Genomic DNA, 23982 nt, shown 5'->3' with positions numbered 1-23982 from the left:
GGCTTTCAATGAGCTCCTTTCATACAGTTTGTTTTATGAACTGTCCTCTCCAATGTTCTCTCTATCTGATAGGCACTCCCCGACAGAGCTACTGTCAGATACTCAAATGAGTGTGAAGTCTAAAATGTCTCTCAGTGAATATTATTACAAGTTTGAATGGCAGTGTGCTGCTCGTTGGGATATTTGTTTGTATGAAGCAAGTTTAATTGTTTTATGCTGTCAGTGCTTGGTGAAATGTTCCCGGTTGAGGCTTAGGAAATCAGAATGATTTAAAGCTCTTTTCTTCAGGGGGTTCAGACTACACAAGGGTTTTGTTTACCTTGCTTCACCCTAAATCAGTTTCAGAGTCAGGCAATGACTTGCAGATGGACTTGCGCACTGCTTGTGGCTTGGCTTCTGAGAGAAAGTTTGGCGGTTTTCACTTGGTAAATGTTCATTTCTCTTCTTTATCAAGAGGAATTGATTCTCAGCCGTTTTGAAAATGCTACTTTACCTATTTTAAGCTGTATTTAAGCAACCAACTTTCTATTATTTAAACAACATAGCAACCAACCATAACATCCAATCATCAACCAATAACCCTTGCAAACACCTATAACGACCGTATCCTCTGAACAACCACCTATCAACATCCAAGCAACGTATCGGACCTACTATCCTACCAACCCCCTGAAACCATATACAGTAAGCTGTTTTTAAGCAAAAATAGCCATTTGGATGTCATCTACACTGCAAAAAAATGATTTTCTTGTTTGAATTTGTGTCTTGTTTCTTGTCTAAATATCTAGAAATTCTGAAACCAACCTGCATTTTCTAGACAAGCAAGAAATATGGTCTTGTTTTCATCAGTAATAAATCAGAATAAAATTTTCATGAAAATAATCAAAATAAACTGCCACTGGGGTAACCAAAATCATTTTTATTATTTGGTGACATGGTTGCTCAGTGGTTAGTAATGTCACAGCAAGAAGGTCACTAGTTCGAGTCCTGGCTGGGTCAGTTGGCATTTTCTGTATGGAGTGCTTGTGTGGGTTTCCTCCTGCTGCTACGGTTGCCCCCACAGTCCAAAGACATGCAAGATAGATCAATTAAATAAACTAATATTGGCCATAGTGTATATGTGCGAATGAGTGTGTATGAGTGTTTCACAGTACTGGGTGGCAGCTGGAAGGGCTTCCGCTGTGTAAAACATATGCCCTGATGAATAAAGAGACTAAACTGAAGGAAACTGAAACTGGGGCCAGAAAATGCAAACCTTTACAAAATGGGTTAAAAAGATACTGTTATTGTTTTTGTAAACTATAACAATGTGAATGCGTGTCATGTGCATGTAAATATGGTACTTTGATTTATTCAGATTCATCTACTTGAACACTATATATTGTTTTTGTTTATTGACACTTTTTATTGTAGTGTTGGACGACGGTATATGCAATTATTTGAAACATTTTTGCTGGTTAAGGTAGTTAACCTTCTAGTATTTAATGTCAAAACAACTTTAATATAAAACAATATAAAAATAAGTCAAAATGAGAATCAATTTAAAGTCAAAACCCTGACATCTATTTGACATCCACACATGGATGCTGTTTAGACCACCAAAATAACAAGACAAAAATATTATAATATATTTAATATATTATAATATATGTTATTAATCTAATTTGTCCCCTACATTAACTCATTTGTCCTATTTTTAATGCTACATCATCATAAAAAAAAAAAAAAACTCTGATAATAACCCATCGAAGAGGCTTTAAGACCAAGTGGAATCCTGTGTCAATCTGAAGTGCCAAATTCAGCATCCCAAATTGACAGCTGAATGTCCTGGCCAGTTTGTTACTTGCCTAATGAATGACAATAGGCTACAGTTATTTTCATTTAAAACTTTTACAGATTCTTATTTTTTACTAATTGAAAAAAGTAAAAAAAAAAAAAAAAAAAGTTTTGTTTTCATATTTCTTTTTTTATAAAACTTTAAGAAGTGTTTTGGTACATCAAAACATATGATGCCCATCCGACAAGCTAATCCAGCCAAAAATAGGGCTTAATAAGTATTTAAACATCATAATTCAATAGAAAATAAAGCAAATAACTGCAAAAAGGTCCACATTTTGAGGAAAAAGAACCACCACTTTCACCAGGCTGGTTATGAGCCTGCTTGATGTCAAAACAACATTAAATTGACATTAACATTAAAAAAACTATTCAAAAATGGATGACAAGGACATTCATCTACTCAGTTTTTGACATACTTTTTACACCGATATTACAGTAAATGTCAATTTGATGTAATTTTGGCATATAGCTTGTTAATTGACATCAAATCGACATCAAAGTTGCATTTTGGCGTGTTTTCTATGTCATTTTGACATTAAAGTGCCTGCTAGGTAATGTGGTAGTAATGATGGTTTAGCAATTTGAGCGTTTATCTGCGATAGACACACTAGCATCCAAATTACATGTGCTGGTATTTTTTTAGCAGAGAGTGTACCAAATTCTTTTAAAATATCTGAAATCAGAACATATTGTGAAACCTGAGGTCTTGAAACAGATTTAAATAGGAGACAGACTGCATATTTAAAACTTGTGTGAGGTTTTATGGGCGAGTAATAATTCATTCCATCTTTTAATGAAGCTGCACGGAATGAGGAAAGATGTTTGGAGCTATTGGATTAAACAATCTCTTCATGAGATACAGATGAGGCACTCAGACAATTTCAAAACTGTGTTTACAAAAGGAAGTCTGCTATTTATTACTGTCGTATTCTCGTTAAGAACAATTTGTATCAGTCAGGGATTCTTTTAAACTCCAGAGGGCAGTATGTGGTTTGAATATTATAATCTCTCGGTATATGTAAGTTCTGATATACTTATTACACATATTAATTATTTAAAGTTTAAATGTGACCCTGCACTGCACAAACAGCCTCATGTTGTATGGGTGTATTGTTGATAATAGCCAAAAATATAGTGTATGGGTCAAAATAATATTTTTTTTATGCCAAAAATCATCAGAATATTGAGTACAGATCATGTTCAATACATATATTTAGTAAATTTCCTACAGTAAATGTATTAAAACTAAATCTTTGATTAGTAATGTACATTGCAAAGCACCTCATTTAAGCAATTTGGAAGCAATTTTCTCAGTATTTAGACCTTTTGTGCTCTCAGATTCCAGATCTGAGGGTTCAGATCAAACCTTACACCAATGGAAAGCTTGTTTTTTCAACTTTTGTGTAATATTTAAATCTCAAATAAAAAAAAAAGTGTCATTTATGGCTGATTCTGTAGTCCAGGGTAAATCTGAAAATGTATGGGTAAATATAAGGGTAAATGTAAATATAAAAGTTATGATGTGAAACATTTACTCCAGTCTGAGCCCTAAGGAGATTGATGTTGTTTTTCCATGACCATTTTTTCTGTCACCATTCTGCCAGCCATGTTTCTTTCCACACGTTTGGACATTAGGCGCTCATATATTACCAGACACTTCAAACATAGGCACCATTGTCTGTATCTCCTTTGAGAAACTGGTATTGTGGCTGTATTTTTCATCTGTGTCCATTAGCATGTATGTGAGTGTTTATGTGCGTATCATAGCAACCACTAAACTGAGGTGAAGCGAAAAACTGTCCTTTCAGCACTCGCACCATTTACCTTTCATTAGGTTTAATCATCCATTCTGAAAGACATGGAGCTGCAATTAACATTTTCTATTTCTAAGGCATGTTTGTGTTTGAGTGACCTATTACAGTAAATGAACCATATGATGTTATTATTATAGAAACAACACATTCTTAATCAGTGGTTCAAATTAGAGGTGCAGAGTGTGTTTTCTTAAACAGCTGTTCACCATTTTTATGAAATCTGCAAGCATTTATGAATATCTGTCTTACAAAAATAAATGCTGTGATTTTATTTTATTGGATACACTTTACAATAAGGTTTCATTATTTAATGTATTTACTATAGACTAATAATGAACAATACTTGTACAGCATTTGCTAATCATAGTTCAACATTTACCTATGTATTATTAAAATTCAAATTCATGCTACCATTATTTAATGCACTGTAAGTTAACATGAACTAACAACGAACAACTTTATTTCCTTTAACTAACATTAACACAGATTAAAAAATAAGGTAATAAATGTATTGTTCATTGATTGTTCATGTAAGTAAATACATATAATATAATTAATAACTAATACATATAATTAATACACCTAACTTTAACTATTCATTCATTCATTTTCTTTGCGGCTTATTCTCTTTCTTAATCTGGGGTCGCCACAGCGGAATGAACCACCAACTTATCCAGCATATGTTTTACGTAGCGGATGCCCTTCCGGCCGCAACCCATCTCTGGGAAATATCTATACACATTCATTCACATTCATACACTATGGACAATTTAGCCTACGCAATTCACCTGTACCACATGTCTTTGGACTGTGGGGAACACCGGAGCAACCCGAGGAAACCCACGTGAACGCAGGCAGAACATGCAAACTTCACACAGAAACGCCAACTGACTGAGCCGAGGCTCAAACCAGAGACCTTCTTGCTGTGAGGCAACAGCACTACCTACTGCACCACTGTGCCGCCCCTAACTTTAACTAATTCTATTTTATTTAATTATATTAGCTGTTTGTTGCTTAACAGTAAGGAAAAAGTGCAAAGATCCAATAAGCTGTTAAAGTTACACATGTCTCCAGCTATTTTGGTGGCAAAATAAGCTGATGATCTTGGTATAATTTTGTTTTTGTTACAATAATAATGAAATATTTTATTATTTATTTACAAATTTAAATACAATAACTACATTTTCTTTCTGCTAAAGATGATTTGCCAACTCAAAAATTGATAAATCACATAGCATTTTTCAGCATCTAAAATTGCCACAGTTAGTTATTTTACTGAGTGTTGTTTTGTGGAATTCTTCTTGCCAAACACTCCCTTATACATTTAACATTCTTGTGAGGATTTGTGCTTGACTTTGTACAAACTAACCCCTCTTGTCTCATCCTTTTTTTGGCCATGAAACCCCCTGGGCCTAAACAAGCTTGATTGTGTGGTTCTCTGGCCTGGCTGTGGAAAAATCTCTGTTCAAAGTTTACAAAGGGATTCTCCTTATACCCTGATTTTTAGACATTCTTTGAGAGATGCATTGCATTGCAGTAAATTCTCAATTTTAAGAACCAATGAACACAGTGATCACTTCTTTCATCCATCCATTTATTCATTCCTTCGTTCGTTCGTTCATTTATTCATTTATTCAATTGTTTGTGTGTTTGTTTGTTTATCTGCGTATTGTGATCAGGCCCATATAGTACAAGAATAATTTTATTAAAAATATACATAAAAACCTTTATTTAGGAATCACAAATAGCTCCAAAATGTGAATTAATTGTCATTTAAAAATATTTGTAGCTGAGAGTGTTATAACAGGAAATTGTTGTGAATTTGAAAATGCTCGTTTTAATAACTTTGGATTTACTCAATATTTTCTCTTTTGGAAATTATTCAGAAATAATCATTAAATTTTGTAAGAAAATTTATTAGATTTTATTACAGCCATTTTTATTGTTATTATAAGGCACAAAATTGATTTTATTAAATAAAGTGTACATATTAGTTTTAATGTAATCTACAAGGCCACAAAAAATACTTTTTACAGTGCACATTTCCCCACTTCAAAATAGGATGATTTTATCATTTAAATATAGTGAAATGTATTAATCTGACTTAATCTTTTATTTTAACAAGTACGTTCATAATTTAATAATACATTAATAATGTTGTTTTGCTATTTCAATCTCAATTTATTTTCACAAAAAATATTGAAAACCTTAAAGTAGACACTTGTATTTAATACTGTTTTCTTGCATATAAAGTTACACTTTTAAAAAGCCATTTCCCTGATATTATGTGTCACTACAGACTGTAATTTGAGAAAGGATATGATAAACAGGTTGAGTAACCTTGTTTTACTAAATGCAACATGAAGATCCCTCCTTCTCTTTTGTCCTTTAAGTGTTTATGCCTTAGGCTTTACCATTATTAAGTTATGTGAAATACAAAGGGCATTCACAACATATATGTGTTGCTTTATAATGGCAATTCAAATGTGTTGAGATCACAATAATACTTTGAAAATCTCATTAAAGCCATTATTTACAGTAAACAGTAAAGCAAGTCTGATGGTCCAAAAATGGAGAGAGTCAGGGAGACTCTCTAGAGTGCAAACCAGACCTCTGACCATCTAAATTCTCATAGAAATGAGGTCAGTGATGGACATTTATGAGCAAAGATCCTAAAAAAGACGTCTTTACCTGTCACTTAGATTGTAAAAAATACTGGATTGCAAACAATCCCTTCACGTCGTCCTAATGCAAATAAATTAAGTTAACTTGGTAGTTTTTACAATTTGAAGTTGCCCCAAAAAAAGCCCTCAAGAATTGTGTTGTTTCAGCTCATTTTAAATAAGTAGTCTAAACAAGCAGCAAAAATATTTGTAGGTCCTGTTGTTGTCAGTCAAAATCTCGATTCATTACTGTTTCTACATTGTGTTTCACATCTGTTTGTTGCTTACACTTTGATTGCGGTCCATGTGTTTTGGTACAATACAGAGAAGTCTGAATACCTGTTTTGGTTTGCGTTCTCACAACACATCCCAAAGTTATCAGATGTTTGCTTAGCAGACAGAGAGTAAATTGTCTTTTAAAAGCATTTGTGTTTACACTGTCAAAGCAATCTGATAAAATGTATGTTGACTATACTAGAAGCATTCAGAAGTGGATGAGCTCAAAATGTTTTACATCTTGTATTTAGCCTAATGTATTAAGCCTTGTCCATTTGTGATTCTAAGAAAAGGTGTTGTCTAACAGGACTTTATTCAATCTTCTCCATCATCTCTTTCCTGATACACACCATGATAAATGATTTTGGATTACATTTTTCTTTGTTGAATTTAATAAGGTGACGCAGTAGCACAGTAGGTAGTGCTGTCGCCCCACAGCAAGAAGGTCGCTGGTTCGAGCCTCGGCTGGGTCAGTTGGCGTTTCTGTGTAGAGTTTGCATGTTCTCCCTGCATTCGCTAGGTGTTTTCTCCGGGTGCTCCGGTTTCCCCCATAGTCCAAAGACATGCGGTACAGGTGAATTGCGTAGGCTAAAATTGTTCATAGTGTATAAGTATGGATGAGTGTGTGGATGTTTCCCATAGATGGGTTGTGGCTGGAAGGGCATCCGCTACGTAAAAACATGCTGGATACAATGGCGGTTTTTCCGCTGTGGCGACCCCTGATTAATAAAGGGACCAAGCTGAAAAGAAAATGAATGAATGAATGAATGAATAAATGAATGAATAAATGAATGAATGAATGAATAAATGAATGAATGAATGAATGAATGAATGAATGAATGAATGAATGAATGAACTTAATAAAATGTTTTAGTCATCTCAACTTACATGAGTCAAACTGACTATAAATATTGAAAAAAAAGAAACAACAAAAAATGTTAAAACCTGATCAACTTATTAAAACAAGGTAAAGTAACAAAAACATTTGTTGTTGTATGACAAGCATGTATTGTGTGCCTCATCCATGGAGACTTAAGGTCTGTTAAACTGGTTGCTACAAAGAGTTTTAAAATTTAAATTTAGAAATAGTTTGAAATGGAAATGAATTAGACAAGTTTATACACAACAACTATAACATTGACCGAAAAACAGTATCGTTGGATCACTTTAAGAGTGGTTATTCTTACTGATGAATGATAAAAGAGCCATCAGCCAATTATGATCCACCTTGCTTGGTCATTTAAAGCAACATGACGGTCATAGAGTTTTAGTTATTTGTACAGTTATTTTCCTTGCTGTGAACAGGCTTTAGGTATTGCAAAACAATACCTAAAGGCCTATTGCAAGTTTGTTTCTGTGCTTTTGATGAGCTATCACGAAATTTAGTTTTCAGGAATCAGTAACCTTTAGGAATTGCACAAAAACAAGGACTTGGTTTTAACTTTGTTTATGCGCTGTTTAGGGGCTTTCAGGAATAAAAGACAGAAGCTTCTTTGTTGCATTTTGGAAAAACATGAAATAAATAGCCTGTGGCAAATCGATTATATCATAATCAAGGCAAAATGGCTGCTGGGATCCTCATGCTGCTCTTAGAATGAGGATTTATGAGGCCAGTAGGACAGCAGAGTAATGTGAAAGTGATATATGCCATGGGCTCCCTGAAGTCTAAAGGGTGCGGCAGGGAAACTTTTAGCTTTTAGGGGACAAATATTAAAATAATCACAATTCACAATTCTGTGTTTTTTTAATTAAAAAAGCACATAAATAAGTTTTTAATCATCAGAATAAAGAAAGTAATAAGGGAAAAGTAAAATGCAGATTTAGAATGTGTTTTGTTTAATTCTACTAATTTTTATATATTTTTTTCTCAGAGCAGAAGAAAGATTATAGTTTAATTAACATTACAATCTTCCTGCTACTCTAGGGAAAAAAGATGAATTTATGAATAAATTACATTTATTTTTGTTATGATTTACAAAGTGCAACCATTAAAATGTCATTTGGTATAACAATATTTAGTATACAGGTTGTCTTTAAAAGTCTTAAATCTCAAAAACAAAATTTTTGGTTTAAAAAAAATTCTTAAATTTACTACAATACTGTCTTTGTAGTTCTTAAATCTTTTTTAAACGGGTCTTATTTTTCCTTTGTTCCTGTATAGCTACCCAATCTGGCCAAAACCCATCCAATCACCAACAATTGTTTTTTACTTTTTATTTGAAAATGTAATTTTTAACTCTATTAACCATAACGGATTCATTCAGTGATTCATTCATTCATTCATTCATTCATTCATTCATTCATTCATTCATTCATTCATTCATTCATTCATTCATTCATTCATTTTCAGCTTAGTCCCTTAATTAATCCAGGGTCGCCAGAGCAGAATGAACCGCCAACTTATCCAGCCCGCCCTTAGAGCCACCACCCATCTCTGGAAACATCCACACACACTTATTCACACTCATACAATACGGACAATTTAGCTTACCCAATTCACCTGTACTGCATGTCTGTGGGGGAAACCGGAGCACCCGGAGGAAACCCACGCAAACGCAGGGAGAACATGCAAACTGAAACAAACATGCACAGAAACACCAACTGACCCAGCCGAGGCTCGAACCAGCGACCTTCTTGCTGTGAGGCAACAGCACTACTGCACCACTGCGTCCCCTAACAGTTTCATTATTTTCATTATAATAACATTTGTTTAAATGTTCCCCATGTATTTACTGTTGAGGACACTGACCTGGACAGATTGTTGTTTATTATAGTTTTTAAACTTTTAAAACATTTGTCTATGTTCTTTATTTTTAAAGAAAGGGTATGTTGAAAAAAATGATGCATAAAAATAGAGCTTGCTTGTTTTGACACATTATTTAAAATATGTTGCTAAGAATTTAAATGTTTCATTATTATTGTATTGTATTTTCCTTCTGCTTAGTCTCTGATTTATCAGAGATCACCACAGTGGAATGAACCGCCTTATTACGTTTATTAAATTAGATTTATTTATTTATTTATTTATTTTTTGATTGGTCAAATCAAAATCTTTTCCAACTGGGAGATTCATAAAACTCCTTAGTGTTTAGCCCTGCATTAAGTGTCTAAAATTTTATTCCTAATGGTCTTAAAAAGTCTTAAATTTTGCTGAAAAAACCCCGCAGAAACCCTAGTATAGTTTGTAATTTCTGTCATCATATTTAGACAAATACTTGTTTCATAAAGTACTCTTTGCATGTACAGTAAGTATGCTCTCTTTTTCTTTTAGTAGGTGACGGCCATAATAAAAATATGTTGTTACATTCCTACATATAAATATATCTGTACACTGAATAATGTATAAATGTACATGGGCACCGAAATGTTACCTTTTACCCATCAATAATGAACAAAAAAAGAAGCACAATAAAATTTAACTAATGTTTGACCATATTTCAGTATGTGCTTTAATAGTTTTTTAAAACTTTAAAAGCCTTTTTTTTTTTTTGGAATGTTAAAGGTCTTGGAATCTTGGTTGAAGTTCAAACAGCGCAAAGAGGTCACAGGTCATGGCACAGTATGTCGCCTACGCCCCTCTTAAAGGATAAACGACAGCTGCCTGACTCAATACTGCCACCTCCTGTTCATATACATCTACAGAAACTTTATATTAAAGCTTAAGACAAACCTTTAATTTATCAATTATCATGGAGCCGAGGTGCATTAAAGTGAGAAGCAGTTTGCTATTTTAAAACAAACCATCCATCTTTTGCTCTAGAAGTTTCCTTCTCCCAGCGGCAGGAGATCTGAGACCAATTAATGTCCATTCATTTTTCCCCCTCTCTCTCTCTCTCCTTCTTTTGAAATGGGCAAGAAACATGCTTGCTTAACGATCACATTATGTTGCCGACTCAAACTTACCAAAAAACTGCATTTCCAGCTTTAGCACATGTAGACTGCTGAATGAAATAAAGACAAACGCAGTCAGAGACGAACAAGAAGAGTTCTGTCCCCCTCAAAGACATGAGTTTAGTAAATCAAACTAATAGCATTAAACAAGCCGTAATGGAGATTGATGATGGTAGATCTTTTATGGAGGACTTGATTCTGAAGGGCCAAGGTAGGCAGCGTTTGATTTGCATATTTAAAGTGACACTTGAATAAATATGAAATATTAAAAACACATTTGTGTAACTGAATTTTGATACTTAATCTAATGTGATTAATAGTTTTATGTATAGGGCTGCATCAGTTAATTGTGACTATAAAATCTACACTGTAAAAAAAAAAAAAACCTGGTTACTTTAATTTTTTAATTAAACTTATATTATGTTGAGCTAACTTAAAACAGCTTGCATAACTTATAAAGTTAGGTTAAAACAAGATTAACTTAGTTTAATAAGTTACAATGAACTAAAAACATATGCTGTCATGACTAATTGATCATAAATTTTTTTATACTACAGTATTCCCGTTTGTTTGTTTTTTTTGTTTTCAGCAGCTGGGGTGCAAATGTAATGCAAATATCGTTAAATTACAAACATTTGCCGTAAAATAACAGGTGGTAAATTACAGATATTTACTGTAAAAATAAATTAAATGAAATATCTGTAATTTAACGTCCGTTATTTTAAGATTAAAAAAAACATTAAATAACAGATTTTTTTACAGTGCAATGTAAAAAATTCTATGATCAATTAGTCATGACAGCATATGTTTTTGTTCATTGTAACTTATTAAACTAAGTTAATCACAACTGTAAAATAATGGTTCAGTTATTTTAAATGGTTAAGATGGTTTTTTTTAAGTGTGTAAGCACATAACTTGATTTATTGCATTGTTTCTCATTCTCATGTCTTGGAGGTAAAAAGCTACTCAAACTCACTTGTTTTGTATATTATTATTGACTTTTACCACCATTCCCAAATACGATACTTTATTATTTTGGTAGATCCATGTGGAATTTGCAAAAGTCTATTTCACAAATCTCATGCTGCAAACTTGCAGTTATGGCAGTCCACATTTGCAAACCAGTAGTTGAGGTTCCCATTTATTTTCTAATTCTAGCAATTTTAGGCACAGCCCACAGCTTTATGACTTCAGAGATATTACACAATGAGATCTTTGTTATATAGGATGGTTTGCACGCTAGTCTTTTTTGTATAAAAAAGTAGAGGAAAATAAATCCGTTTTCTATGTTTATATAGTTAAGTGCATAATGAACTTTACCACCGTTCTGAGGATGCAGTTACCACAATGGAAAACATTTGGAATGAATAAAACCTGCCGCCCTTTCTTTCTTTCTTTCTTTTTTTTTTTTTGAAACCCCTTATTCTCCCTCCCTGTTTCCTTCCATGTTTTTCTCTTTTTTTTCTCGCTCTTCTGACTGCTATACGCCCCTCTGAATTTGATCATCGTACAATGTCTTGAGGTCAGATGTGCTACATTAGCAGTTGGTGTCAGTATTTTGCTTGAGAACGATTGAAGGGCCAATTTTGTTCGACATGAAGTTCTGCTGCTGTTGCTGTCGACCTGCATCTCGACATGATGTACCGGTGGAATGTAAGAACTTTTTTTTCATTATTTTTGTGGGATATGGTAATAATGCAAATTAATTGAAGCTGGACATTGAATTGGACTCTTGTTTAGGGGCAAGTAAGGACCGTTATAGCTGATGCATCATTTGTATTACTAATGCAATCTGCCTAATAACGTTAGAGTTGAATCCATAGCAACTGAATGTACAAATGTACAAAATATGAATGTTTTCTTCAGTCTTTCTTGTACCCTGCTCTATTTAGTCTCCTGCCATCCAAATTAGGCTGAAGGAATAATTGGCAGGTGAAATACAGGTGCCACACCTCAAGGAAGTGAGGTCAGAGTGTGGCCTGTAGAGGAAGCCATTTTGGTTCAGCCCATCAGCAGTTTTCAGATCAGCCCTGTGAACCTACATAGCAGACTAGAATATGGGTGTGGTCTTGCTGGTTTTGCAATGTGACTATCTGTCTTTCTTTCATTCCATTGTTCTATTGTTCTATTTCTCTTTCATTTTATCAAAATATCTGTCACTCTAGCTTTTGTTTTATTTATCATTCTGTTTATTGTTCTGTCTATCATTCTGTCTATAATTTTTCTTGTTCATGTGTTTAATGCTTTTTAGAGTGTTCTGGTTTTCAGTAGCGTCGTTAAGTGCTTTTTAGAGCGTTCTGATGTTCTGTAGCAACTTTAGGTGCTTTTTAGAGCGTTCTGGTGTTCTGTTGCATCATTAAGTGCTTTTAGAGCATTCTGATATTCTGTACCATCGTTTAGTGCTTTTTAGAGCGTTCTGATGTTCTGTAGCAACTTTAGGTGCTTTTTAGAGCATTCTGTAGCATTGTTAAGTGCTTTTTAAAGCATTGTGGTGTTCTATAGCAACGTTAAGTGCTCTTTAAAACGTTCTGGTGTTCTATAGCATCATTAAGTGCTCCTTAGAACGTTCTGGTGTTCTGTAGCATTGTTAAGTGCTTTTAAAGCGTTCTGATGTTCCCCTTCGGGGGGAACTTCAGCACTATAAGTGGATTTGATTGTAAAATCCACGCATTGGGAGGTTCGGTTCAGAAGCTACTCGTCTGAAAGAGTATTGAACGGGCCAATTAAGAATGAATTGGCAGCGCAAGCCTGCGCAGGTGAGCGGCATAAGCAATCAACTGAGTATATAAGCTCACCTGGCGCCAGCAGACGCTATCCTTTTCGCTTCAGAGACTTTCTGATCGAGTCGATGAGGGTTCCTCCTGCTGTGACCAGCGATTCTGAGCGAACGAGAGCATTCTCCCGGTCCAGAGTGTGTACACGCAGTGGCAGACGGTCGAGCTGGGTTTCTCCCTTGCCTGGCGTTCTTTGGGTACGGTCCTCCAGAGCGGTGCGTATAAAGTTGCAAACTTCACAGAAAGAGCAACACAGTCGTGCAGCACGTCCTTTTCAGGACGGCGCTCCGACTGTGCGTTTCTGGATGCGGTGGTTTCCTGTCCTCGGATGATGGGCGCGGGCACTGCGTTACATGTCTGGGGGTCCAGCATGTTAATGCGCTGCTCGCGGGCAGTTCATGTCGTCATTGCGATGCCATGACTGTTGCGCAAGATCGCGGTTAGCCTTTGCAAAAGGGCGAACCACCCCAGTTGTCCCCTGCTCTGCAGCGGGTACTCGGGCAGATCTGAGGGTTTCAGCGAGAGATAATCCGTCGCCCACGGGCCCGCGGACCTCCCGCTCCTCTAAGCGCTCCATCCAAGCTTCGGGCGGGGGAAGCGATTCGTCTAACAGATGGTAGCCCTTACGCCCGATGACACCGGAGACCAGATGTCCACCGCGGCATCGGAGGGTGGGCTTTCATTGTCCGATGATGATCCAGACCCGCTCGCCCCCTTCGGGCTGGTGAGCGCTGTCACTACGGATCCTGAAACGGACATGTTAGCCGTGCTTTCCCTGGCTGCTTCGGCCGTGGGTTGGAGATGGTTTATCCCCCAGCTCCGCGGCCGGACCGACTAGAGGGGCGTTCCCTTCTTCCCGGAGGTGCACAGTAGGCTCACGCGGTCTTGTAAAGCACTTTTTTCTGCTCGTGCTGCGTGTCCCTCCACCCTAACCACTCTTGAGGGTGAAACAGCCAGAGGGTATGTGGCGATTCCTCAGGTTGAGTGCGCGATGGCGGTAAATCCGCGCGGCGCCTCTTCTTGGCGGGGTCCGCCTCGTCTCCCATCCAAAGCCTGTAAGTTATCTACCTCCCTCGGAGCTAGAGCTTACATAGCTGCGGGCCAGGCTGCTTCCGCCTTGCATGCGATAGCCACCTACCAGCGCTACCAAGCGCAGGCGCTGGCCGAGCTGCACGAGGGTGGGTCCAACCCAGGCTTACGAGCTTCGCACCGCCGCCGACTTAGCTCTTCGGACTACTGAGTCCGCTACGTGTGCATTGGGGAGGACGATGTCCACATTAGTGGTCCAGGAGCGCCACCCCTGGCTGATATGCGCAAAGTCGACAAAGTCCGTTTTCTTGACTTCCCCATATCCCCAGCCAGGTTCGGCGACACTGTCTGTGAATTCACCCAGGAATTCAAGGCGGTGAGAGAGCAGTTGGTGGGTGATGTCTTATCGGCGGTCCGTAGCCCGCTCCGCCCGCCGTGCCATTCATACCTGCTCCTCGCTGAAGGCGCCCGCCTACGAGAGCTGCTCCGCCCCCGCACACGCCTCCGGCGAAGCGAGCGCGTCGGGCACCTCGGAAGCAGGCAGCCCCCCTGCCCAGAACGCCGCTAAGTCCGGCAACGGACCGCGAAGCGCCCCTGGGACAGGCCATCTGGAGAAGAGGGAACTTGCTCTTTCTCTGCTGGAGGGCGGGGCCCCATTTCCAACGGCACTTTTTACTGCCATGAAAACATTATGAAAGGGCACTTTTCACTTCCCCAGATGTGACAGCCCGAAATCTGCCAGTCTGGGACGCTATGCTTTCTAGCTTGCAGATTCGGTGCGTTTCGCCAGTGGCTCACGAGCGCTGGGAGGACGGTCTCCTTTCTCCCACCCCTCGAGCCTCCCCTCCGGAGCTCGGGTTCGGAGTGAGAGCAAATATCTCACCTCCAGCTTTTCCGTGGGACCCGCAAGCTTCCCGGATCAGCACACCCACTCCGCGCTGCCCCACTGCTGGTACGTCAGCGATTGTAGCGATGAGTCCATTAGCGGGAGCTCTGCCTGCCTGGTTAGCGCGGGCCAGCTCTTCGCGGTGGCTCATACGCACAATCAGACTCGGCTATGCGATTCAGTTCGCGAAACGGCCCCCCAAGTCGCAGGTGTGTATTCACCAGGGTCAGCCCCCTGTCCGCCCCTGTCTTGCGAGAGGAGATTGCTGTCCTCCTGGCGAAGGATGCAATCGAGCCGCTCCCTCCAGCCGAGATGGAGAGCGGGTTTTACAGCCCACACTTCATCGTGCCCAAAAAGAGCGGTGGGTCACGGCCAATCCTAGATCTGCGCGTTTTGAACCGCTGCCTGCACAAGCTGCCGTTCAGAATGCTCACGCAGAAGCGCATCCTCCGTTGCGTTCGTCCTCTGGGTCGGTCTGCAGCATTAGACCTGATGGACGCGTATTTCCATGTCTCCACTCTTCCTCGCCACCAACAGTTTCTGCGGTTTGCGTTTGAAGGTCGAGCTTGTCAATACAAAGCCCTCCCCTTCGGGCTCTCTCTGTCTCCCCGGGTCCTCACCAAGCCCGCGGAGGGTGCCTCAGCGCCCCTTCGGCTCGCGGGCATCTGCATACTCGATTTCTTTACGACTGGCTGATTTTTGCCCTCTCTCGGAGCAGTTGATTATGCACAGAGACAAAGTGCTCTAGCACTTCCACCTGTGGGGGTTTCAGGTCAACCGAGAAAAGAGCAAACTCGCCCCCGTGCAGAGGATCTCTTCTCTCAGGCTGGAGTTGGACTCGGTCACCATGGCAGCGCGCCTCTCCGGAGAGCGCGCTAAGCTGATGCTGTACTGTCTGAGAGAGCTCGACAGTAAAACAGTGGTCCCACTGAAACTATTTCAGAGGCTCCTGGGGCATATGGCATCCGCAGCCGCTTCATGCCGCTCGGATTATTCTATATGAGACCACTTCAGCACTGGCTGATCACGATCGAGTCCCCAGACGCGCATGGCATGCGCGCGCACACCGAGTCTCTGTTACTGCGCTGTGTCGCCGCGCTCTCAGCCCTTGGAGCGACCCCTCGTTCCTACAGGCCTGGGTGTCTCTAGAACAGGCGTCCAGTCTTGTTGTCGTTTCAGCAGACGCTTCCAACACGGGCTGGGGGGCTGTGCGTTGCGGGCATGCAGCTGCGGACCTGTGGAAAGGTACCCAGTTGCATTGGCATATCGCCTGGAGCTGTTGGTAGTGTTCCTCGCTCTCCACCGTTTTTTTTCCGGTGCTGGAGCGACAACACGTGCTGGTCAGGACGGACAGTACGGCGGCGGTGGCGTATATCAGCCGTATAGGGGGTATGCGCTCTTGCCGCATGTCTCAGCTCGCCCGCCGTCTGCTCCTCTGGAGTCATCCGCGGCTGAAATCGCTGCACGCCATTCATATTCAGGCAAGCTCAACCGTGCAGCCGATGCGCTCTCACGGCAGCCTTGCGTCCTGGAGAATGGAGACTCCACCCCGAGTCTGTTCAGCTGATATGGGCGCGATTCGGGGAAGCGCAGATCGATCTGTTGCTTCCCCCGAGATCGCTCATTGCCAGTTGTTCTTTCCCTGCCGAGTGCTCTCGGCACGGATGCACTGGCTTACAGCTGGCCTCGGGGCACACGCAAATACGCGTTTCCCCCAGTGAGCCTGCTCGCGCAGTTACTGTGCAAGGTCAGGGAGGACGAGGAAAAGGTACTGGTTGCGCCCCTCTGGCTCAACCGGACCTGGATGTCAAAGCTCTCCCTCGCGATAGCCCTCCCCTGGCAGTCCCTTCGAGAGAGCACCTACTCTCTCAGGGACAGGGCACCACCTGGCACCCTCGCTGATTTTTAGACGCGAGGAAGACTTAGGTAACCTCCGATTGCGGTGGCTAATACCGTCACTCGGGCTAGAGCCCCCTCCCCGAGCGCGCCTATGCCCTGACGTGGAGTCTATTCACTGAATGGTGTGTCTCTCGCTGAGAAGACCCCCGTAATTTGCCAGATCAGCGTTGTGCTTTCTTTACGCCGAGAGAAGTTGGAGAGCAGGCTGTCGCCCTCCACACTCAAGGTTACGTGGCTGCCATCTCCGCTCTCATAACGCGGTGGCTGGCAGCACCGTGGGAATGCATAACCTCATCATCCGGTTCCTCAGGGGCGTTAAGCGAATTAATCCACCCCGCCCCCTCTCATGCCCTCTTAGGATCTCGCCCTCGCTACACAAGCCGCGTCAGATCCCTTCGATCCTCGACTCAGTATCTTTCTGTCCCTGAAGACAGCTCTGCTGGTCGCGTTGATATCGATTAGAGGGTCGGGGACCCGGAGGCATTTTTCGGTCAGTGACTCGTGCCTGTAATTGGGCTGGCTTCTCTCACGTCCTGAGACCCCGCCCGCGATATGTGCCCAAGGTTCCTACCACTCCGTTTTAATACGAGGTAGTGAGCCTGCAAGCGCTGCCCTCGGAGGAGACAGACCCAGCCCTTCTTTATTGTCCAGTTCGCGTTTTGCGTATTATCCGGACCGCACTCAGAGTTTAGATCATCTGAGCAGCTCTTCGTCTGTTATAGCGGTCGGCAGCAGGGAAGTGCCGTACCGAAATAAGTTCCCACTAGATTGTGGATGCCTTTCTTTCACTATCAGAGCCGAGATGAGCCGCGTCCCCCGAGAGCGCGTGCGCACTCCACTCGGAGCTTCGCATCCTCTCGAGCGCGTGCACGCGGCGCCCCTCTAACAGACATCTGTAGAGCTGCGGGCTGGGTGACACCCAACACATTTGCAAGGTTTTACAATCTGCGAGTGGAGCCGGTTTCCTCAAGGGTATTAGGTAACCCTTGGTGATTGAGGAAACAATTCGGTAGGGTGTTGAAACACGCTTGCTGCGCCATTTTCCCTAACACGGAGATACGTGCGCCTTTTTATCTGTCAGTAAAGTTCCCCATCAGGTGAGCCCTGCAGATTCCTCCGTGGCCCCCAGCACTGACTCAGCGGAGGAGTCACTTGCTGGCCCACTACGTTGTAGGTCTGCCCGCTGGTCAGCCCGCGTTTTGGGTAAAGGTGCCTGCTATGCGTGATCCCCACTAGGCGATCCCATATGCTTATTCCGCCACGGTTAAGTCCCCCCCCCCCGGGCGGACCCGTGTCTTCCCTCCCCGCTAACCACTTTTTTTGCTATGCGTACTCCCCCTTTTTAGGGCTAGTCCATATGTTAATTCTTCCATCTATCCCCCCTTGGGTAACGGATGGCCTCCGCAGCGTCCTCCCTATCGGGATTGCACGCTTCCCAACGTACTGTCGTGTATTCCTAGAATTATCTAGACGCTAGCGACTCCCAAAAAAGATACCTATTCCGTAAAACTTCTTTTGAAGTAGGATAAGTTAGGGCCAAGGGCACGTTGGAGGACCACGCCTCTCGTGATCTGGGTGCGTCACGCTTGCCTGACCGCTCTCTCATGGTGGGTGTTGGTAAGGTGCAGTCATTATGGCGCTTTCAATGGGCTCCCAATGCGTGGATTTTACAATCAAATCCACTTATAGTGCTGAAGTTCCCCCCGAAGGGGAACGTTCGAGGTTACTAAAGTAACCCTTCGTTCCCCGAGGAGGGGAACAGAAGCACTATACTCCGTCGCCATAATGACTGTCCCTTAGCTGTTAAAAGTCTCTTCAGCTTAAAAAGGATAGCGTCTGCTGGCGCCAGGTGAGCTTATATACTCAGTTGATTGCTTATGCCGCTCACCTGCGCAGGCTTGCGCTGCCAATTCATTCTTAATTGGCCCGTTCAATACTCTTTCAGACGAGTAGCTTCTGAACCGAACCTCCCAATGCGTGGATTTTACAATCAAATCCACTTATAGTGCTTCCGTTCCCCTCCTCGGGGAACGAAGGGTTACTTTAATAACCTCGAACGTTCTGTCGTTAAGTGCTTTTTAGAGCGTTCTGGTGTTCTGTAGCATCATTAAGTGCTTTTTAGAGCTTTCTGTAGCATTGTTAAGTGCTTTTTAGAGCGCTCTAGTGTTCTGTAGCATTGTTAAGTGTTTTTAAAGCGTTCTGGTGTTCTATAGAATCGTTAAGTGCTCTTTAAAATGTTCTGTAGCATCATTAAGTGCTTCTTAGAGCATTCTAGTGTTCTATGGCATAGTTAATTTCTTTTTAAAGCGTTCTTATGGTGTGTAGCAACGTTAAATGCTTTTTAGAGCTTTCTGGTGTTCTGTAGCATTGTTAAGTGCTTTTTAGAATGTTCTGGTGTTCTGTAGCATCATTAAGTGCTTTTTAGAGCATTCTGGTGTTTTGTTGCATTGTTAAGTGCTTTTTAGAGTGTTCTGATGTTCTATAGTATTTTGTCATTCTAATTTATAATTTTGTCTATTTATTTTATCTGTCTATTTGTTATTCTTTTTATCTAGTGTTGTATCACTCACTCTATCTTTACAAATACACACCTACCACTTATTTATTCCCAGTAAACCTCCATGCCTGGTCGGTTGTGTGAGTTGTTGTGTAAGTTTTTACAACCACAGACAACAGTGACTGACAGCGTTGTTGCATGCCTTCATACACGACCTGGATTCTCTTCTACTTTTAAACTCTTCCGTCGTCCTGTCTATGCATAGCAGGAGTCTCTTTTAATATGACGCCAGCTCTATTTGTGGCATCTTTATTTGCTTGTGTATAACTGTACCAGCAGTGCCCCTCCCTGAAACTTGGTGGTCACATGGCCATAGATCATGAAGGTGGTCATTTTTAAATCAGCAGTTTAAATGTCATTGTTTATTTATTTATTTATTTTTTGTCTTGTTTTGTACATTGCTGCAGTCCTTTAATGTGATTATGCATAATATGGGTGTGTGTTAGTGCTTTATGACTTTGGGTGTGGTGTTTTGAAACAAACATTGTGCTTTAATATCCTTCAGCAACACATTTTAAGTACAGAAATGGGCATTTAAAGTTTTTGTTCTTTAAGTTCAGCAGGTTTTTAGTTCTTAATGATAGATTTGTTCACTTAGCAAGAGAGATAGCTCTCTCAGGCAGAGGATAAAATAATATGTTGACTTTTTCCTTGTGGTAGGACGTCTAAGACATCTGTCTGCTTGGCGATTTGGTGCATTCCCGCTGTTTAGAAATCAGAGCCCCTGCACGGGGGCCTTTTAATTGTGGGGCGTCTGGAAACTTACTGAAGCTGGAAAACATATTGAAGTCATTTTCTGCTGGAAGTGCATAGCAGTTACATAACAAATGTGTGAAACTACAAGAAAGTCAATGTAATATGTTATATCAAGTATAAATGTGCACTACACTGACAAAACAGTGGATCTACGTAAATCCATTGCAAAAAAAAAAAAAAAAACGCTTTCCATTTTTAATGAGACGAGACGTTATGTAATATAATGGTAGATACGGACTCTTATCAGCTGCTGTAGACAAGTGAATGTGTGTATATGTGTGTGCTCTAAAAACAACCCTCACTCATGTATTATTAACTTCAGCCTGAGACTCAAGCTTGAGTATAGGAAAAAAAAAACCTACTTGAGTGGATTAAAGGAGAACAACTGCAGAAACGTGATCTTTAAGATTGTACAGAACGGACTGGAATGAGTTAGCAAGCTTAAACGCAGCACAAAAACAAAAAGTACGCAGAAACTGAATTATTGGTCAAGGCGAGAGTGCTTGTGAAAGGAGGGCGGGAGCTGGAGGAAGCTCAAACGCTTTTACCAGTACACTGAGTCATGGACTGAGAAGCAAGGGAGAGAGAGACAGGGAGGAAAAAAATAAAAAAGGACTGAAGGAGGGGGGCAGCTGTCATTTAAGCTCTCGTAGTTGGAGAAAATTTGTTGCTGGGTACATTTAAAGCCCCCCAGCCTCCTCCTCCTCCTCCCCCCTCCTATCTAGTCTCTCTCACCTTTCACCTCAAGCTTTGCTCCGGTACGCCGAGCTCACAAACTCGATGCCGGCAAACCCTTCTGGAACTGTCTTCCCAACCCTGGTGGTTTTGGGGCATGTGGCTACCTTGATAGCCGTGTGGAGATGGATGCAGCGGAGAAAGCAAATCAGCGAAGGTAAGGCGAAAATATCTGACGTCCTACCTAAGTGTTGGACACTGTTTGTCCTGCGTGCTGTTGCTCTCTCTGTACACATGTGCCGCACACCCTCTATTTCCCTCCACACCTCCCTCTCTCTCTTCTTTTTTTTTTCTCTCGTGTGTTGAAACTTCGGGGTTAACCCTTTAAGTACTGGACAGTGCTGCTGGATGACGTTGCAGCTTTTGATGAGTCGCAGATGCGCACATGTTGCCTGTGGCGAAAAAAGCTCATTGTTTGGAATTCGTTCACTATTCTGGCAGGCGTTGGTAGTGTAACCAGTATTTTGTTCTGAGAATTTCAAATTGATGTCATAATCATTAATTTTTATGTGTGTCATATCCTACTAAATCTCGACACTTTTTCTCGTATGTTTTAAAGTCACTCACTGGTATGTTCAGAATGTAAATTGTTATTCTTAGTGTCTCGAAGGAGCCACCTGGTTTCAGTTGACCTGACAGTGTAAGCCTAAAGGCGTCAGGCTGTCAGATATGCTGTTATTATCTAGTCAACCTGTGAAGGCTGTGTGGAGAACTGACTTTAGGCATGAAGGTATAGCTCACGCCCTAAACCTAACCTTCAAACCTGCCCTTTATCTGCCAGGCTATTTAAATAGATAGAGGTGTGGAAAGGTGACCGGTGTCCAGGGGTGTGTCCTTGGTTACTGTCATTTCAGACAGTATTAGTTTCTACACTGTAGTAAGATCTGTATATTGACAGTTTCGCATATTTTGTGATTCATGTTGTGTTGTTTTTCACCTATTGCATTATGGGACTTTAATCTTTATTCCAACTATTTTTAACCCTGAAAAGTGTGAAAAAGTGACTTTTATGAATAGCTTTAATGATTTGAAGTGATATATTGTCTGGATTCAGGGTGTCCATGGGGTCTTAAAATGTATTGAAAGTTGATCAATCAATGCAGAGAAATTTAAGGCCCTTGAAAAGTATTTAAAACTCTTTAATTCTATTATGCAAAAGGTGTTACGTTTTATATAATTATAAATATGCAATATGTAATGTATGGTTGTATGCTAAAGTTTGAATTAAATCTGCGGAAATCAGTATGCTGTGTAGTGTATCAAATCCATGAAATCCTACTAGGTTTGACACCATGCTAACCAAGGCAACACCATTATTTCTGCAGTTCTACTGTATAGGCGCCAACCTGCTAAATTAGCTTGATTTAATACATTTTTATTCAGTGTATGAATTATGTTTTAGTTATGGATTAGTTTCTTACATTAATATTTAGTCAATGTACTGTAATTTAAAATCTTGCCAGTGTTTGCTGTTGAAACCTAAAGTGGTTTTAAGATGGATAAAAAGAGTCTTAAAAAAGCTCTTAAGGTATTGAATTTTACTCTCTAATCCCTGTATAAACTCTGGGGTTGGTGTTGTTTATTATGCTGCAAAAACCTGGTTATACGCAGCCAGTACATTTTCTGTTATTTTACAAACTTGATTCTCTTTATATTACTTATTAAATAACATTTAAAATAATACTGTAAAAAGTGATTACCTCAAAAAAGGGAGTAAATCCATTGTTTAAAGTTGATTTTGCTTAAAAATGATGATTCTGTTGTGTTACATTCACTTAATTTATTTTTTATAATTTCACACTTTACTAATTTCACACAGTTCATCTGCTAAATAATTTTAAGGCAATGGGTTTACTCAGTTCTTTAAAGTAAATTCAACTAATCACTTTCACGGTGTACTAAAATGTCAATAACAGTCACTTTGTTAAACTGCAGAATTAAATGTTCAACATCAAAAGTTGACAGAGATCAACATCCCATAATGCAATTCACAACTGTAAATAAACAGGAAACACAAAATACAGAAACTGATAATTAACAATTTTTTCCAGTGTATCAAGAGCAAATACTGACTCATTTACATCATGCATTTGAGCGTGCTATAGAATTTGCATAAAAACGAAATGCTCTAATGAAATATGTTATGATGAACAAAAAGTGACTCTCTGAAGACTGTGTTTTGTTTTTATTGGCTTGGTTTCTGAAATCCCTCCCTGTTTTGTTCTGCAAAGGAAGTGCATTAAGTCCTTCATTCACTTTTTGACAAAGGTGACATACAAACACTGTAATTCAATGTGAGGCACATTTCAATGCTTTAAAACTGAATGTTGAATAAAAGCAGAATGACAAGTGTATAAATAAATATTAAAACAAGTTTCATTTGAGCCTAATTCTTTGAGGCTGGTTGTCCTGTTGTCGATCTGTCCATCGGGACAGGGTGTGGCTCCTGGGCGTTAGATATGCACTCGTTTGACTGGTAAATGAGGGTTGTTGTGCTGGAGGACAGGTTGTGTTGCATTGAGGCGTCTGGGCAGCTTTCATTTAGCTCTGCATATGTTCCTGTGGTCACATCTTAAAAAAACAATAAACCTGAAACTCCAGTTTGTGTTGTGCAGTGCATCATTACTAATGAGGATTTTTTTGTTCTGGATACTTGTTGAATAAAATGTACAAGTATTTAAAATTGTGTAGTATTTTTGGTTTGAGTAAACAAGTTACCTTAAAAATATAATGTATTTAAACTTTGTGCAAATTCTAAAAAATAAGTCAACCCAACAGTTACAAGTTAAAGTGGCTTTACTTACTTTTTTAAATTAAAATCAACTTGCTTTTTTAAGGCAGTGGGTTTACTCATTCATTAATT

The 23982-nt window shown here is 40.3% G+C and overlaps 1 protein-coding gene across 31 annotated transcripts in view; it reads left to right on the top strand.

Annotated features, from left to right (window-relative positions):
* The window catches only part of pleca (plectin a), a 213972-nt gene that overhangs the window by 102347 nt on the left and 87643 nt on the right, over window positions 1-23982 (top strand). For 5 of the 31 annotated variants that reach the window (XM_087294792.1, XM_087294774.1, XM_087294791.1 and 2 more), the window contains exon 1: window positions 11077-12136. The exons of 21 other annotated variants lie outside the window; for them this stretch is intronic. In XM_087294792.1, coding sequence (XP_087150918.1) covers window positions 12079-12136 — 58 coding nt within the window. In that variant the 5' untranslated portion in view covers window positions 11077-12078. Of the gene's footprint in view, window positions 1-11076; window positions 12137-20946; window positions 21277-23982 lie in introns of those variants that run through there. 5 more of the 31 variants (XM_087294788.1, XM_087294769.1, XM_087294785.1 and 2 more) reach the window with 1 other exon arrangement.

Source organism: Danio rerio, chromosome 19, assembly GCF_052040795.2.
Source record: "Danio rerio strain M-AB ecotype USA chromosome 19, GRCz13ab, whole genome shotgun sequence".
NCBI classification, from domain to species: domain Eukaryota; kingdom Metazoa; phylum Chordata; class Actinopteri; order Cypriniformes; family Danionidae; genus Danio; species Danio rerio.
The sequence above is the reverse complement of the archived record's forward strand: the minus strand, read 5'-3'. Positions and strand labels throughout refer to the sequence as shown.